Source organism: Pseudomyrmex gracilis, unplaced genomic scaffold, assembly GCF_002006095.1.
Source record: "Pseudomyrmex gracilis isolate BER0280 unplaced genomic scaffold, ASM200609v1 scaffold_33, whole genome shotgun sequence".
NCBI classification, from domain to species: domain Eukaryota; kingdom Metazoa; phylum Arthropoda; class Insecta; order Hymenoptera; family Formicidae; genus Pseudomyrmex; species Pseudomyrmex gracilis.
The window spans coordinates 197,343-215,161 of record NW_018020617.1 but is presented as its reverse complement, the minus strand read 5'-3'; the positions used below and the strand labels follow the sequence as shown (position 1 = coordinate 215,161).

General features: G+C 39.2%; 1 protein-coding gene across 5 annotated transcripts in view; it reads right to left on the bottom strand.

The window, feature by feature from the left end:
• The window catches only part of LOC109852705 (protein sickie), a 191,813-nt gene that overhangs the window by 29,801 nt on the left and 144,193 nt on the right, over positions 1–17,819 (bottom strand). For 4 of the 5 annotated variants that reach the window (XM_020424121.1, XM_020424120.1, XM_020424123.1 and 1 more), the window contains 4 exons: positions 15,143–15,296; positions 13,435–15,004; positions 12,834–13,216; positions 5,565–5,862 (listed from right to left, as the gene is read on the bottom strand). In XM_020424121.1, the coding sequence (XP_020279710.1) occupies positions 5,565–5,862; positions 12,834–13,216; positions 13,435–15,004; positions 15,143–15,296 (2,405 nt within the window). Of the gene's footprint in view, positions 1–5,564; positions 5,863–12,833; positions 13,217–13,434; positions 15,005–15,142; positions 15,297–16,606; positions 16,937–17,819 lie in introns of those variants that run through there. The other variant, XM_020424125.1, reaches the window with a different exon arrangement.

Here is a 17,819-nt window from a genome sequence, read left to right as displayed (position 1 = left end):
GGAGTTCTGAATCTAGAACTCTCTTCGCTTTCCGTGCGAGATGTTTTACTCCGATTCAACTGCTAAGATACTTGGTTGATACTGTAGGAATTTATGTGTAAGGATTGTTATTTTCAATAAATAAATATTAGTCAATTATTAGTTAATAAAGAGAGATAAGTATAATTACAAAATAAATGCACAAACAATTCTCCGCGCACCTATCTCTCGTTTCGATCCGTTCGCGTCGACATTCGCCGGAGATCTCTCTTCGACTTCTTCGAGCGTTATCTCTACCTTTTCAGAGATGTTTTGCTGTATACAATATTTGAATTTAACTGATCGGTACCTAATCAATACGGCATGGGGGAAGTCAAGAAAACATTCATCGCGTTAGGACGGTCATATAAACGATATACGAGGTGAAGCTGTAGGAACCTTCAACTGTCGTGTGAATACGTGAAAACAAGATAATATAATCCGCAGAACATTTTTCTCATAATAGTTAATTTTTCTCTACAATACTTCTCTCAATATCCAAACAACTGAAGGTAACAAAATTAGAAGACGCTGTTCCGGAAAGTCAACGCAAAGCGTTATTTTTAATATTTCGCTGGATATGTGCTAGAATCGAAGTTCCATCCCCGAAGACAGGCAAAACGCATTAAACTGACTCGACCATGACTCGACCATGACTCGACGATGCATCACAAGCTTCCGCTCCAAAAAGGCAAGAAGAGAAGAAGCCAGAACTTTCATAAAAACCTATTTACACACATTTTGAAACAAACACTTGAGCCTATCTTTCTTTTTCCTTGATATAACAAACGAATTTTATTCGGATAAAAATTGATTCGAATATGTAATATCCAAAACTCTCTCTGGCTCGCGCGTCGGCAGGAAACAGCAAACATTCGCGTAGCTTTGAAGTAGGCGAACAGGACGCAAAAGTCCAAATAAACTAGGCATGTGCACCTCTTCCAAGTAGATGGTTTTCCGAGACTCTTTCCCGGCACCGCGATCTGGGGGGGAGGGGGGGTTTATTTTCTGAAATCCTCGCCGTGTGAAAACATCCTATTTTTTATGATCATAGAACGCGTCACGCGTTCGAAAACACGCCGCGACGCCCGCCCGTATACGAGTAGTGGTCGGAATGATATCGATTAGTCGTCAGACTTGAGAACGATTCTCAAACACAAAGAACGATTTTTATTTCAACTTACTTATATCTATTCACTTTTAAAGTAAATATATATACACGCGCACAACAATATAAATATAGATAATATAATTATATAATCCTTCAATACACATGCATTTCTAATTTTTTAACTTATTATCAAAGCGGATATTCTTTAGAAAATGCGGAATCGATATTTTATAATATTTTATAAGTATAAAATTAATCTGGCAAACGATTACTAAAGAAAAAAATGAAAGAAATCTTGAACTTTTATTTTTAAAGTTTATAAATAAACAACATTGTTTTTTTTTTTCATATATCCTGTTAAGTAATTCTCAGCGAGCGCGTAATAAAATTACTCTTACCATGGATTTTTCTTCCGCATAATAAAAACCGCGAAGTTTATTTATTTCTCGCGTATGTAAATATATCCTTTAAGACAATATGTTACTTTAACGGTGTTCAATATTTTATTACATTTTTTACTCTCTTTTTTGACAAATTTTATAAATCAATCAATTAATTAAGTTTTACAAGACGTAAAGTAATATTCGGAAAAAAATCACAGATTGTTTTCTAAAGTTTCTCCGTTATTTGAACCAATCAGTTTTTCAATGTTTGCGCGCAAGTGAAAATTAATCAGTGGCATTCAACACACGGTGAGATTAGCATGTTGCGGTTAATCGATCGACGATCGCTATTCTGAGGTTCTGGTTCTAAACCACAGTCACGAAACACACCTGAATCACCAAAAGACACAGCTAATTGCGCGTATACAGAAATCGGCGGAAATCGATTACGTGATTTCCTCTTTGAGAAAATTGTCAAAGAAAAATCTTCTCTCTCTCTTTCTCTCCGAGAAATTTCTTTCTCTCAGCAATTTTTAAGCTTTTTTTTTTGAGTCTAGACACGCATGACAATTTCGCGGTAATCTTTGTATTAAAATTTGGAAAAATAGCGACAAATTTTTTTTATGAGAAATGTTTTTATACAAGAACTTTTTATATGGTTTAATTTAAACGGATATTATGTAACCATCGTAAACAAGATTCTAAAAAAAGTATTTTATCGATTTATCAATTAAAACTTTATCAAACTCCACTAGACACTTTAAGGAACATTTATTTTCTTTATCACGTCTACCGCTATTGTAATTGTTCATCGAGTTGCACATTCTATTAATCAACCGAGATTACTCAATTCCTCTTCCTTTCTCTTGCAAGTTGCTCTTCTCGTTTTTACACAATTTACACTCTATTACTTTACAATTTAATTGATTTAAAAAAATTTAATAAAATTAAATTATTGAATTGTTTGAAGAGAAGTACGTAGCGATTTTTTTTATAAAATAAAATTATATTAATAAAAATCTATCGCATCATACTCACATAATTTAGTTTTTGTAAATGCTCATACACGATGCTGTTTTTCATATGTTTTCGATAGCTTTGTAACGTCTCGCGGCTCGATGATGGTTATTGGAAAACGCTATGAACTTTTCAAACAACCCAGTGAAACTTGTTTGCATTTTGTTGCATTTTACTCTAATCCTGTTTCCGCGACACGAAACTTGTTACGATTACGCGCAATAGTAACAAACGAAGCGTCCGAACGTTAACCGTCGACTGCGACGGTAGCGGGTTAGACCCGTTCATTGCGTGCAAGATTCTTTCTCGCCCCCACTTCTCTAACACACTTGTAATATTATTAAAAGAAAGCTATTAGCCCTTCCAAACACAGCACTCGCTTACACGCTTTTACTTTGTTCGTTTGAGGTACCTCGAAATAAAGGTCAAAGTTAAATAATGCATTTCATATAAATAATATAATTCTGACAAAGCCCCCCCCCCCGTGAACATTTAACATTTAATTAATAACCGGTATCGAGCTCGGCGGCCATTAAAATACCAATTTAGTTGCGATAAGTGGCTTATCAAATGGAATCAAGGAGGAGTGTGGAGCAGAGCCAAGAGAAACAGATATTATTTCGTTATATTGATAAATCGTTAAACGTTTATACACACCGATACTATTTTGACTTCAAAGCTATTAAAATGACTAATTTGATGCCGCGTATTACTAATGGTTAATTAACAAGATATTTTGTAATTGGGTGAAAGAATATTTAATCCATCTTTATATTAAAACTTAATTGAGGGAAAAAATCAATTAAAATATTATTATTTCTTATTATTATTATTATTTATTATATTATTATATATTTTCCAGAATTTTTTTAAAAAAAGAATATTTTCAAAGTGATTGAAGTTGTTCGCAAACATATTTATTGTAAATATTTCTGATTTATACGTTTGAAAACGATAGTTTCGTGCTGTAACATTTTATGCTGTCATTAAGGATAATTAGGAAAAAATTAAATAATGTTAATCAGAGCTCCAAGTTCTTAAAAACCAAAGTTCGAATTTAAGTGCTTGATAGTTTTGTGACGTTAAAGCTGTTACGATTTACCTTCTTTCCGCGATAGAAAATGAGATGAAAGGAGAGGAATGAAAGCAGAAGGAAAGGAGCATTTATTATTTTCACTCGGCACACACAGGGGATATCGATTCTGTTCGACGACGACCTGCCGTGACCCGGCTGCATAACTGCTTGCGACGTGTATAACTAATCTCTCTTGCTTTCATGTTCTCTCCTTCCCTCTCTCTCTCTCTCTTTTTCTCTTAAAAAAGTTTTTTTTCTTGAATTTTTCAATTTAGATCTAAAGGTGCGATAAAGGGTCTTTTAAGACGTAATTTTAAATTTTCTGAAAAGAGATTAGCATAATTACAATTATCACAAGAATCTTTTATACGCGTATACAAAATATCCATAACTATGCTATATTTTATCACTTCCGTAATCTGTATTCCGTATCTGTATTTTTTTTTGTATAATTTCGTATATATATTTGTATGTTTCTTTTCTCGTTGTCACAATTTACTCTGGCGTGATTAACACTGTTATCACATTGTTCATCTCGGTAAAACAGAGTTATCTCGATTGTTCGATTAAATATAAATAAAACGAGAATAAACAAATTTGCGAATATTAATAACAATAAAAACGAATAGAGAAATGCAAAAAGAACGAGTGACTCGCGAAAAAAAAAAAAAAAACTGCATTTCGACAATGGGACACTCGGTACACGACAGCTGCACGACGCAACAGCTGACGGACACACATGCCCCGTGCTTTGTGACTCAATTGTGTCTACATGGGTTTGTGAGATCATATTTTTTGTGCATACATTATCGTCTTTTAACCACCCACACAAATATTGGATATTGCTTAACGATATTTTATCAGTCACCAACATAATGTTGTGAATAGTTGACAGACTCATTGTTCGAGTAATTAAAAAAAAAAAACAAAATCCTACACGAACATCCTGTATGTAGTCCCGTATTGGTCCTTTCCAACATACATCGACAATGTCACGAGCAATATCACTTCTTAATAAAATCCTAGTTTTAATGTTTTTTTTTTTTTTTTTCTAATGTTTCATAAAAGAACTACATTTCAAATCTCAAACAAAAAAAGTTTCGATTCTCAACTGAGAATTCTTTCTGTTTTCAAATGTGATTTTGGATTTGTGGAAAAGAATTTCTTGTTTAATCGAAACGCCGAATCTCCAACTAATTTGCCAAATGTGTTGGACGGTATCAAAACGTTCCCGTGAGGATACTGTTATATGATTAACTGATTTGTGTCCTCAACCACGAGCATACTCAATGACCGCGGGTAGGTGTACCTGGCAATTGTCGTACCAATAGTCTCTATAAGCATCAGGAATATACGCGGCAATTGCAACTTTAGTCTCATTGGATATTTAATGTGTCACAGTACGAATCAATGCGACTGCCGGGATCATCCCCTTTGTAATCGCAAACAGCGAATGTTTCCAATCGTACAATTAGGTACAAAAGAGAAATTAAAAAAAAAAAAAAAAACAATAAATTGAAAATAAAATTCTTGAAATAGCACAAATATTATCAAATTTTTTCTGCGATTATTTCAAAAACATTAAATAATTGACTAAACCAAAAGAAAATAAAAAAAAAAAATTGAAGAATATAAAACGAAAGAAGACAATAAAAAAACAAAACAAAAACCTCAATATTAATAAGAACGGTGTAAAAATACGCGCGGGAATGAGTCCTGCACTTTTTCTCAAAGATTCCGAGCTTCCGTTCGTGTGTTGAGACACACAGGGAGGCATTAATAAGTGAACGATACCGCGACGATTAGTCGGAACGAGACTCGGGTAATCAGGGGAAATAAGAATTAATAAACGCTATTTCCGGCCGCGCGTCGGCTCTCTCTCTCTCTCTCTCTCTCTCTCTCTCTCTCTCTCGAACCGAAGGGGGCTTGCTATCGATTCCGAGTTGGCGAGTTCGCTGACCTTGTGATGAGAGGGATGTCCCGTGTGATTGGCGGAGGTATGATTTCCGGCAGGAATGGAGGCCAGCTCCTCGATCGTGAGCTCCGCCAAGGCGTCGTTCCCGCCGCTGCAGCCGCCTAGAAGACCGCCGGCGACGACGTTGGCGACGCTGCCACCGCCGCCGCCGCTTCCCGGACTGGCGCCCCCGATGCAACCGCCATCCGACCTCGCGACCCCCGACGGCCGACTCTTCTGCACCCGCCTCGAGGTCACCAGTTCCTTCACCCCCGACAGCTCTCGCCGCGAACCGCCGACGTACCTGCGAACCAACGCAAATTAAGCGTGCCATTGTACATTATCATTAATAGCTTCTCATTATGCAATATCATGTAACGTTATTATACTTTGTGATACGTATCACGTAATGTTATATATTATAATTTAGAAAAAAAAAAGAGGGAGAGAATATCAAATATCAAATGTTAAAACTTGGAGATAAATAACATCTGCGCGAGAGAAAAATATGCGACACTAAAATAAAGTTTCAGTGAAAAATTTAGTTTTCAGTAAAAAGGTTAGTGCACAGATTCTACTCACGTTCCTTTGATTTTACGAACTTGCTTATCGCTGTGTCACGCTATTTATTTTTAGAAACCAAGAATCCAATAATGCGATTTCAGCTTATTGTCCTCTCGGCAACGAAAGAGAGTCAATAAACGTAATGAAGGCGCGATGACGTAAAAGAACACACAACATTGCTCGCGACGGTCAATGACAATAGTTATTAATTTTGTACTCGAAAGGTAATAAGTGTGTTCTGTGCAATATTTACGAAAATATTATATCGCCTGTAGATATTTTCTCATAACGTTGCAACTCGCTGAAATTAGTTTTCATCGTGCACATGCATTAGCATGTTATCGGAAAAAAATCTTGCAGAAAATTGACGTACAAAAATATATTTATAATATATATGATCCAATAATTTAAAGTAACTTAAAATGATTCTATAACATAAAAATGTTAGAGATTATGTTAGTTCTTGTTAAACATTTATAATAGTAATTAATTATAATGTAATTACTTATAATTATTATTAATTAATATAATTAATATATGTGTATTATACATGTACAGAAAATAATTTCTAAATAACTAATTGTAAATAAATTCCTTGCACATTATTTATTTATACTAAGTAATTTACATCAAGTAATTAATCAGGTTAGTAATTTAGACTTTAGACAAATGACTAATTCTAAGTACACATTTTTTGCGCATTCTTCAGTATATCAACTTTGTATCGAGTAATTATTTAATCAGGTTTAGTAATTTAGAGACTTTTGGACCAAAAAACGACAACAAATAAATCTCTTTTGATATCAGTTCTAGATAACTCTCGACCGATACGTCGTTGACCAAGGGTTGAATATTAAAAATTAAAAAATCACATCGTGAATCAGATTGTAAAAAAGAACGTATGTAAAAGGTGGAAGTGTATGAATATACTGCGAAAAAAATACATATAATAAACACGTTCTCGATGAAACCCTTGTGTACGATTTTATAGCGAGCTTTTATAAATTTATCTCGCACGCGCGCCGTTTTAGATGGCAGTCGTTATTTTAACTGCCCTTACGGCGGCTGCGGCCGGCCGAGGGTTAATGCGCGTCGTAAAAAAAAAAAAAAAAAAAAAACGTGCTTAACCCGAGCAACGAGTTGGGGCTGAACTGATTCACGAGCTCAAAACATCTTAAGAAGAAAAACAGCTAAATAAAATTTCCGTCGGTGGTGCGCGTGAAAAGGATATCTAATATAACAATAATTACCGAAACTTGCTTAATTAACGTTTTTTCGCTGAAAAAATTCTTTAAAGTTTTTTGTTTCAAAATATTCCCTACACACAACCAAGTTCTGTTTACTAAACGCAATTCTAATTGCTTGAATTTGATAATAAAGAGTTAAAGCCTCTGAATACTTAAATTTTATTTAAGTCTAAAGGTAAATAAGTGTACCGCGAACTTTTTCCACATACATTCTCTCCAAATAACTTTTAACATTAGTAAAGCAATTTTAATTAAATTCTTGTATGTTACACATTTCTTAATTCTAAACGTGAGATGCGATAATTAATAATTACAAGTTTGTGCTCCGAATTAGCTGAATAATTAATTAATTTGAGATAATTTTTCTTACTATCGTTTTAGTTACAACGCGCTTTATATAGATGACATCTTAAATTAGAAGTAATTTTTTACGTCACGCTTGATTCTCTCTCTTTCTCTTTTTTTTTCTCTCTCTCTCTTTCTTGGCTACCGACAAAAAATGTTTTCTTCTTATTTTGCGGCATAACTCCCGTATTGCATTTCGCCTTCCGTGATCGACGAACTCGTTGATCACATTGTGCGCCCCCCGAATTAAATATTTGCAGAAAACTCGACGTCGGAATTGAAGCGATAACTTTCGAGCACGCGCGCGTGCGACGTAACTTTGTTCTCGCGCAAGAAACTCGAACTTGCGAGAGGAAACTTCGAATGTCACTTCTTGGAGTCGTTGCTCACGGAACTTCGTGATTACAAGGACAATTACTTTGGCAATAATTAAAAAGTTGCCGAGAGCAAAGAACGCGGAATAAAGTTTCGAGAAAAGATAATTTCACTGTCGCTCGCGAAAGAAGAAAAAAGTTTGTTTTTCTCTCGACATCTCTTCTCGTCTAAAAGTGTATCGTGTATACGACATCGATGAGTTTATAAATCAAAATTATACGTTAATGAAGATGAAAAATAATTGTGTCGAGAGAAATTGATCGAATCTTTTTGGTCTAATAATTAATTGTTTTTTTTTTTTATATCATTTTCTGTAATTCTAGACAATCTGATGTACGTGTAAAACAAAAAGGGAGAGACGGAGCACACGTCCTCTTCCCAGGCTTTTCCCTTCAACGCTTCTCCACCATTTACAGCTCTATCGCGTTCATCCCACATTCATCAGCCAACATCTTGACCGGGCAAACAAAAAGCAAACGGGCAAACAAAGACAACGAGATTACCGTTCGGTTTGAGCCGCCGCGCTTCTTTCAGCGGATTCCGGGTATACCTCCGGGTCTTCCACCCTCACTCAGGACACTGTCACACCGGGCGAAGGTATTTTCGAGCGCGAAGGCTTCACCGAAACATAAAACCGACCGGAGAAAAAACTATCGCGCGAACCCGGATAAAACTCGGCGTCTCTTCGACGACGTCGGCAACGACGACGAGGGCGAGGACATCGAGGATGAAGACGACACTCCCCACCCTCGATGGCTCGGCACGTACTCCTTCTTCCGCCTCGTCGTCGGAAAAGCAACCCCGCTGCGACGCCCCCTCGAACCACCCCTGGAAATAACGCGCCGACACCGGCAGATCGCGCCACCGCGCAGCACGACGTCGAATCGATCGCCGGTGACGTCACGACGTCCACACGCAAGCGTCGCGGCGCGCGAATATCATCTCTTTACCCGAGGGGTTCATCTAGATAAATAGATCTCTCGCATTGTGTGTTCCGCATAGTCTTTTAATTGCACATTTTTACGGCGATCCAATATAAAAGAGAAGAGAACATCGAGGTGGAGAGGAGCTGTGCGAGAAGTTTATGTAGAAAATATGTCCTGAATTACAATAAAGACACAGACTTTATTACAAGTCGAGAAGAGATCGCCGCGTATTTTTTAAAATGAAAATTTTTATTAAAAATATTCTAGATGTTTTGAAAGCGGAATTCCACTCCGACGTTTGTTCATTTTAAAAATTTATTCGAAGTTTTTCTTCCTCGCGGACTGGATGTTTTGGCCTTGATACGCGCTTTTCTCTAAATTTTCGAACGATAACTAGCTCCTATCCTACTTTCACAATGCGCCATCGGATAGCGTCGATCTGTGGCGCACGTGGCGTGTGTTGCGAGACGCGCGAGAAAGATGCATCGCGGGCAGCGTGCATCCTCATCTTGATGGAATGTGCGAGGGCGAAGAAGAGGAACGCGCGCGCGAATCCTACGGCGAGAGAAGAGCCGCAGGACAATGCTGAGAGGCTGCTGTCAGAGACGGACAAAGGCGCTTATCTTTCTGCATATACACACGCACGCACACACACACACACACACACACACACACACAGACACACATCATCATAAACGCGGCCTCGTCCGCGCCGCATTGCTTTCGAGACGAGCTGCCTCTTCTCTCGCGCGATAAATTCATTTCTCGCTCTGGCGCGCGCGGGCGAGAATACGTACATACGTATCGTCCCCTTTAAAATCGAAGTGTGTGTTGTTTCCCCGAAGGACGCAGAAATCGCTACGAATAGGTAACTGTGATAGCGGGACAAATGTAACGCCGTACCGTTTACGGGGAGGAAATAGCGAGACAGAGAAACCCTTGAAATGACTTTAATGAAAATAAACACGCAAAACAAAGTTTTGCTGTTATACGGCCACCACAAAAAATATGTCGAGTCTGCTGAATTTTTTTGTTTCATCAACAAAATGTTTCGTTGGCACAATATGATAACTAATTTAGTAACCAATAACAGGCCATATAGTAACTAAGTTTTCGCCATTCTAGCAATTTTTTTTTTCATGTGACTATTAACCCTTCGAGTTCAGACATGGGTCTCCCAGACCCACTAAAAAATTGCGCATCTAGCGATTCTAGAAAAAACTAGATTTTTTTGAACGCTTATATCTTCGAAACTACTAGAGATTTTTTCAATTTTGATTTTTTTATCAACACAGAATCGTTCAAACTTTCGATTCAAAAAAACAAAATGAAAAAAATATTTAGTTTTCGCAGACATATTTGATCTTAAAGTTGCGTGGGTCTCACAGACACCCGGTCTGGTCAACTTGTCACATTTTCGAGATCTGGCCACGAAGGATTAAAGAAAAATAAATCAACAATAAACGATTGCTCGAACAATCGTTTGTCAAACTAAATAACATACGTTATGTTTGAATGCGCGCATTAAATATTTATTTGCGAATGCACTTAAGCGGATCTTTTTAGCGGCGAGAGAGGAGAGAAAGGACGAAACCGCGGTAATCGTTAGAATATGTCGAGGGAGGGTCGGTCTTTGTTGCAGATTCCACGAGGTTTTACTCGACGCGATAGCGATGAGGGGTCTCTCTGGAAGGGTCTCTCTCTCTCTCGACCGAGTATATTGAATTTCCGAAAAGCGCGTCGGGTTTCAAACGGGATGATACGCGCGTGGCCTCGATTATGCTAAAACGAGTTAGAAACGAAGGGGCCCCGCGCCGTGGCCTCCGGCACATTTCCGGAAACGCGTTATGGCAAACAACACCCGCCACGTAGCGCGCATGTCGGTGCGATATACGGAAAAAGAACAATATTAATCCACGTATCCTCCAGGATACGTGAGTATCTGGGGTGCGCGTGTGTCAAACGCAAGAGTATCACGCGAATAATAATACCATGAAAATAGAAAATACGTCGAAAAAAATAAAATTGCATCGACAAAGGAAATCCGTTTCGCTTTATAATTTTATAAAGCGAAAAAAGGCTTTAAATAAATAATGCAAAATTGTATGATACAATACAGTAGCGTGTGCGCGTACGTATGGATGCAAAAAAAAAAAAAAAAAAATGGAGAATAATTCCACGGAAGCGAAGTGAATCGCTCTCTCGCGGATTAATCGGACGACCGACCGCGCGCGCTTTAATTCGATCGCGGTAAAAGCGGCATTGCCGCGCCGCGGCGTTGAGTAATTGGACGCGCCTCCGGAATTAGCCCGCCGTCCGAATTTTGTCTAACGAGAGTTGCCGTGTTGTAGTTAGAGATTACGTGACAGTCGCGTCTTGTTCGCAAACCGCGCGTCGTGTCGTGACTCACAGTGACAGTGAGTCGCTCGACACGCGTGTGTGCGACGCGAATTTTATAGATCGTCGCGAAAATCATCTTCCCTCTTGAGATGGGGTGTGGATGATGGAAGTTTCGATATTTAGATGCGTCATGAAGACGAGTTGAGAGAAACTTGAGAATATCTCAAAAAAAAAGCGAGGAGAGAAAAAAAACACGACGAAATTTGCCGCCGCACAAATTCCACGCTCGTATCGAGTTCGATCGGAATACCGATCGTTGCGCAGAAAGCGGGGGAAGACGCTCTCGTACGAAACGAGAGACAAAAAAAAAAAAAAAAAATCCGTCCGATCGATAAGAAGAATATTGTTGCACGTCGAACAAAAACCACAAAGTGCCTCGCAAAAATTTGCGTTTGCGTTTCTTCCCACTTAGACTCGGCTCTTCATCGCTTGAAATCTTAATTTGAATACATACGCGGATGCCAGAGCATCGCTAATAATAAAGCTCTCTCAGTCGGTCGTGGATATTTCGTTGCTAGCGCACGGCAAAACGAGTAATGAACGAGTCACGACGCAAATCCACACTTTGTGTGTCGTGATACCGTCTAAACGTTTGTCGAAAATAGCGTCTCTCTCTTTCTCTCTCTCTCTCTCTCTCTCTGTATCAAATGCCACCCCCTCAACAAAGGAAGAAAATCAATTCTCTGTCTCTGTCTCTCTCTCTCTCTCTTTCAGTCATTTGAGGGAGACTTAAATGAAATATTAAAGACGCTAAGAAATTAATCGCCGCGGAAATTGCAAAAGCCGTCGCCAAATTTTCCATCAATGACTCTTCAGTCTTTGATATTATTAAAATTAAATCGTTAAAGAGAATTTTGTTCAAGCAAAATGTGACGCAAAATTGTGAATCGCAAAAGTTCGCCGTTCTTAGCAACAAGTTTTGAACGAACACGATTATCCGAGGAAAGGGAAAGGACGCGAGGAAGGGAACGGGCTTTTCACCGAAAACCTCGCGACAGGCTTAGGCCTGAGCTTTCTTGATCAATACTCGGTGCGCGCTTAGCGTCGCCCACGCGACGCTAATTTATCGCCACTCTCTCGCGTGCGCAAACGTTGCACACCTCTCTCTCCCCTTTTCTCTTTCTCTTTCTCTCTCTTCGCATCTTTCTCGCTCATATTTCATTCGATAAAAAATGATCCATCCGGCTGGCAATTCAGCCGGAAACTTTTTTGCGACGTTTTGCGCGTGCCATAAATCGCTCGTCAACGTCAACATCACGAGATCTTCAATTCCGCAAAGTTTTTTCTAATTCCTTTTATACGGAGATTTAGTGTGTTGTTGATTCTCTTAAATTTCGACCAAGTTTGTAAACGTCACGACGTTTGCAAAATTTAAAAGCCGACGGATCCCCACACATAGGGAAAAGTTAAGAAGTTACCTGTCGTGCTCGTGGCCGTAGGAAGGGTTGATTCTGCGCGCGTAAAGAGAGGCGCCACTCTCGGACATATAACCGTCGCACAAATCCGACAGGGTTCTACTGCCGACGTTCATGCCGCCGCCTCCTCCTCCACGCAGCACTTCGCCATCGCTCAAGTAACCGGAAGCGATGTCCACGTCAGCGTAATCGTGGTGACTACCAACATGATGATGCGACGACGAGTGCAAGACCGTGTACTGTCTAGCTGCAGTGCGACTCGGCAGAGTCTGCAGACCTCGAGCTCCGGGTGTGTAACCGCGCAGAAGGGGTTGCATCGGTTTCACTGTCATCTCCGCCTCGTCGTCCGCTAGAGAACCGCCGCAAGTCGAACTTTCTGACAGCACCTTTGTGAAAAAAAACAAAGAAATGTTTTTGTTAAAAGTGGCTTCTAATGTTTTACTTTTGTGTGTGTTGCTTAGTATTTTAATTTATAATCTAATTATTTAATTATTAAAGTTTTATGTGTGCACATATGTCTGCTTATATAAACATACAATAACGCTACATTACGATAACATTATATTTATCTTCTCACAACTATAAACATTTCAACAACACAAACCTTCTCCATTTGCTCGAACGTGGTATCGATCTTTCGATTAGGAATCGTCTTGATCTCGCTGCCGCTCTCGCTGCTCGGCCTGTAAATCACGCTGCTGTCGCTAGAGTTACTCTGACCGGTGCTGTTGGAGTTGCTGTGCGAGCTCTCGGACATGAGATCCGAAATACTTGGCATCGGCGACACCATCGCCACCGTATTTGGGTCGAGTTTGCGATGAAGAGTGTCACTACCCTTCAATTTCGTCGGCGTCGGCATGCCACAGGTCATGGTGTTCTCTTTCGACGGTTTCGATGTGCCTTTTACAAGAGCGGTAGGCTTCGGGATACTGGAACTCGGACTGAGGCCGCCACCAGCCGGATTCGCACCGTGGAAGGGACTGCTTGATCCGGCGAGTGGTTTGTTAGGTCCGAAGTTCAGATTGTTTTGCGCAGAAGGATCGCTTGTGGGTTGTTGTTCTTCAATGTTCATTGGTTTCGCATCCTCCATCTGATCTACGTGGTTAGAAGTTATCGATCCTTGTTTTTCATTGGAAACGCCAACTGACTCGACTTCTTCCTCGGTAATGACCTTGTCCCGGTCTGATATTTGAATCTTGGACGGTGAATCAAAGTTCTCCATTCCCGATTGCTCTTCGTGGCTAGCTTCCAAAACTTCCAGCTCCCTCGACATCAGAACCTTGCCGTCCGATAGGTTCGCCTGATTCATGCTCAATGTGCGATTGAAATCGTCATTCTCGCAAGCGAGCATCTCCGATTCGGACGGTTTGATGATGCCGTTGGTGTTCGCCAGAATCGCTTTTTGTATCATCATATCTTTATTCAGACCATTTGGTGGCGGTTTTACACCGTGCAAATAAGGTTTGGGATCTGGTATCTTGCCTGGAAGTTCCATCTTGGGTCGGGGCGAGGCTTTTGTCGTCGGAACTTCGTTCTTCAGAGTCACGCTCTTCGTATCTTGAGAAGTGATTTGTCTAGATGGCGTTAGAACGGAAGAATTCAATTTTGGAGATTGCGGCACTGGTTGCTTCATTAATTCCTGAAGATTCGGCGTCTTTCTTTCACCCGACAACTTAGTACCGACTACTTTATTGATCCTGGTATCTTGTTGCTCCACAATCGCATTGTTATAAGTCGTCGTTAGTTTCTCCGATGAACTTGGCGGACCTTTACTCGTGCGGGCAATTTTGCTCTGGGTTTTACTCTGTTCCTTTCTGCCCGATTTCGGACTTGCCTGCTTCGCCGGTTTGGCCGATTGTAGTTTCGACTTGAGCGCGCGGCTCTTCGGCGACTCTTGAACTTGGGCTTTGCTCTGATCGCACAAAGAAGTCGAACTGTCCGAGTGCTCAGATCGAGCGGAAGAAAATCCGGACGAGCTCGAAGTACGCTTCGAAACTCCCGAGCAGGCTTTTCCGCGCTCTTGATTCTTATCTTTGTTGTTGAAGAGTTTGAACTTGTCCAGCACGGAATTCTTGTTAGGCTGCGGCGCTGGAGCAGCGTTTCCGGAATACAGCGGAGCTTGCTGCTGAGTTCTGAGACCACCGTTGGGTCGTCCCACCGTTGACGCTCGAGGACTGCAAAACCAATTAAGAGATTTAAAAAAAAAAAAAAAGAAGAAAAAAAGATAAAATTAAAACAAACATCGAAAGAAGACTTCATTCGTCATTAAAAATAAGTATCTTTGATCATTTTTTTGCAACGTGGATTTTTACCTCGGAGTAGTGGCTGCGGGTTGTCGATTCGAGTTCTGGGTTCTGGGTTGCGGAATGAAAGAGAGACCACCTTGAGATGGTTGCTGCTGACTCGGACTGGTGCTCCTGGAACTGCTCGCGCTGCCCACTCCGCCGGTTCCGTGCTTCAGACCGCCTTCAAACATACAAAACACAGATAATAAGATATTTTTATTCAATTGTTTTCTGACTGTTTAAAACACTTAAATTACCGTGTGTTGTATGAATGTTTTTTTTAATTAAAAATTTTATTTTATTAAACATTCACGCGTAATCACACGCAACATGCATTACGCGTTTTTGTTTTATCTTAATAAAATTAAGAAAAATATTGGAGAATAAATATCGAATGTGTGTGTCGAAGAATAATATAACGCGCAGAATTATAATCGATTTTTTTTCGCCGTCGCAGGTCACGCCGTTGGCTATGTTTCAATAAAACGATGATCATCGACCGCGTCATTAAACGCGCACAGTCACGCGGCTGTGTTACAGCGGTTCGTTCGCTCTGCGTGTTGCACGATGCAGAGCGCGCGGTGCAGCCCGCGCCATAGACAAAATAAACTGCCCGTGTTTACCGAGAGCGAGAAGATTAATCCGTTACCTCGGTACTACAACCCGATACGCTCCTCGCGAGTAATCGTAGACGTTGTTTCTGTCAAATAATCAGCGTCGACACGCAATTTGCGGACCGGCGAACTCTCAAAATGTAAACAAATGATTAATCATCAAAGCTACATGCTGCGCGAACCCGCAAGCCGGATTTACAAGAATTAATAATTTCAGATGTTTCACACATCGAATAAAATTTAGAAAAAAATAAAATTACTAAAAAATTATTAAAAAATTAAATTGAACTTTAGTTACATTTCAATTGTATAAAATAATTCCAATGACAGTTCTATCTCAGTAAAAGCGAACGAGATTTTTGAATAAAAAAAAAAATGAAATCAATCAGTTAATTAAAAAAAGATGCGTCAAAATTGTTGGCCAATTAGCAGTCGTGATGGAATGCAGGTGAGAGTTAATATCCTAAAATTTTGCAACAACAAATTTCAGTCCATACAGGGTCATCAAAAATTACACCAGCAAAGATTCATTCAGTCAATGTGAGTCAATTTTGCTGACAGGTGCAAATATATTTTAAGCGTGCAAATTAATACACACATAACAATTCGAATTGAATTCAATTCGAAAATTCATCTAGTATGCTTAATTTGTGCGTAACATATAAATGAATATGTACTTCATACTGTACGGAAGAACCCTTCATACTGTAAGGAAGAATCATTACAAACGGCTAAAATCGAATCTCTATACGTATTATTCTCTTATATTTTCTATATGTATTATTCTCTTATGTTTTTGAATTTAACGACTGATAATTTCACAATAAACTTGTATACCTGCGCGATTGTCAAGGTGACAAACATATACGATTCTCACCTTTGCGATGCTTGTTGTTTGCCGGTTGACGACTCAACCGACAATTTTGAAGAAAGGAAAAATACGATAACATCGCCGAGGACCGAGGTGACGAGAAAAAGGGCTTGCGGAGCCAGAGCAGAGAGAGAGTCCGTAGTCGTCGATAAGAACGGATCAAGAGACGCGAGAGATCGAAGCGCGATAGATCGATAGAGTTGTTCAATTAAGTGCGTTTATGTATTATTTTCGTAATAAAGTTAATCAATACACTTTTATATAAAATAAAGTGCTTAATTTNATCATAATATCCTACAATACTTAACCCTTTGTGGTCAGACGATGAGTTAGTCAGACCGAGACCTGTGAGACCCACGCGACTTTAAGATCGAATATCTTCGCAAAAAATCAATATTTTTTTACTTTTTTTTTAATCAAAAGTTTGAACACTTCGCGCACAAATAACGCCGATGCGCAATTTCTGAGTGGATCTGAAAGACTCACGTCTGACTATAAAGGGTTAATTTACCCTTTCCAAAAAATCTATTGTGAAAACGATACTTTGATCGTTTTTTGTTATTTTGTTATTTTTATTTTTCATGGATGTTTTAATTTTTATGGATATTTCATTTATATGCGATGCAAATCAAGCATTGTATAAATGAATTTTCGAATTGAATTGAATTCACAAAAATAATTGCGTGTATTAATTTCAACTATTACGTGCGTTTAATTTACACGTTCGAGAAAATAAAAAAAATGTTTCGCACGAACACCTGGCACATTGGCCTCACACTGACCGAGTAAATCTTCGCTGCTACAATTTTTATTAAGTAAAAAGAAACTGAACCGAACTAACCAAACGAGTACAAGAATAAAAAGTCACAAACTTACAAAGAGACAAGCGTCATCGGGAGATCTTGAAGAACGGGGTAAGAGAGTAAACGTTAATTTTCAGCTCGTCAAGACAGGCAGAACGAAAAGCGCAAACATAACAGGTATATAAGTGGAGGGATAAACATAACAAGTCATACGCGCACGCGAATTTATCTCTTTATAAGGGAAAAATAAACAGTAATTCCGTATCGCTCTGCAAGTTTGGTCTTCATTAGTGTGCTTTTAATAAAACTTGCTTTTTAATTAGAAAAAAAAAAAAAGAACAAAATTAGCGCGAGTTAGATTTTAGACATTTTTATTTTAAAATAAATGATCGAAACGTTCAAAACAGTTAATATAT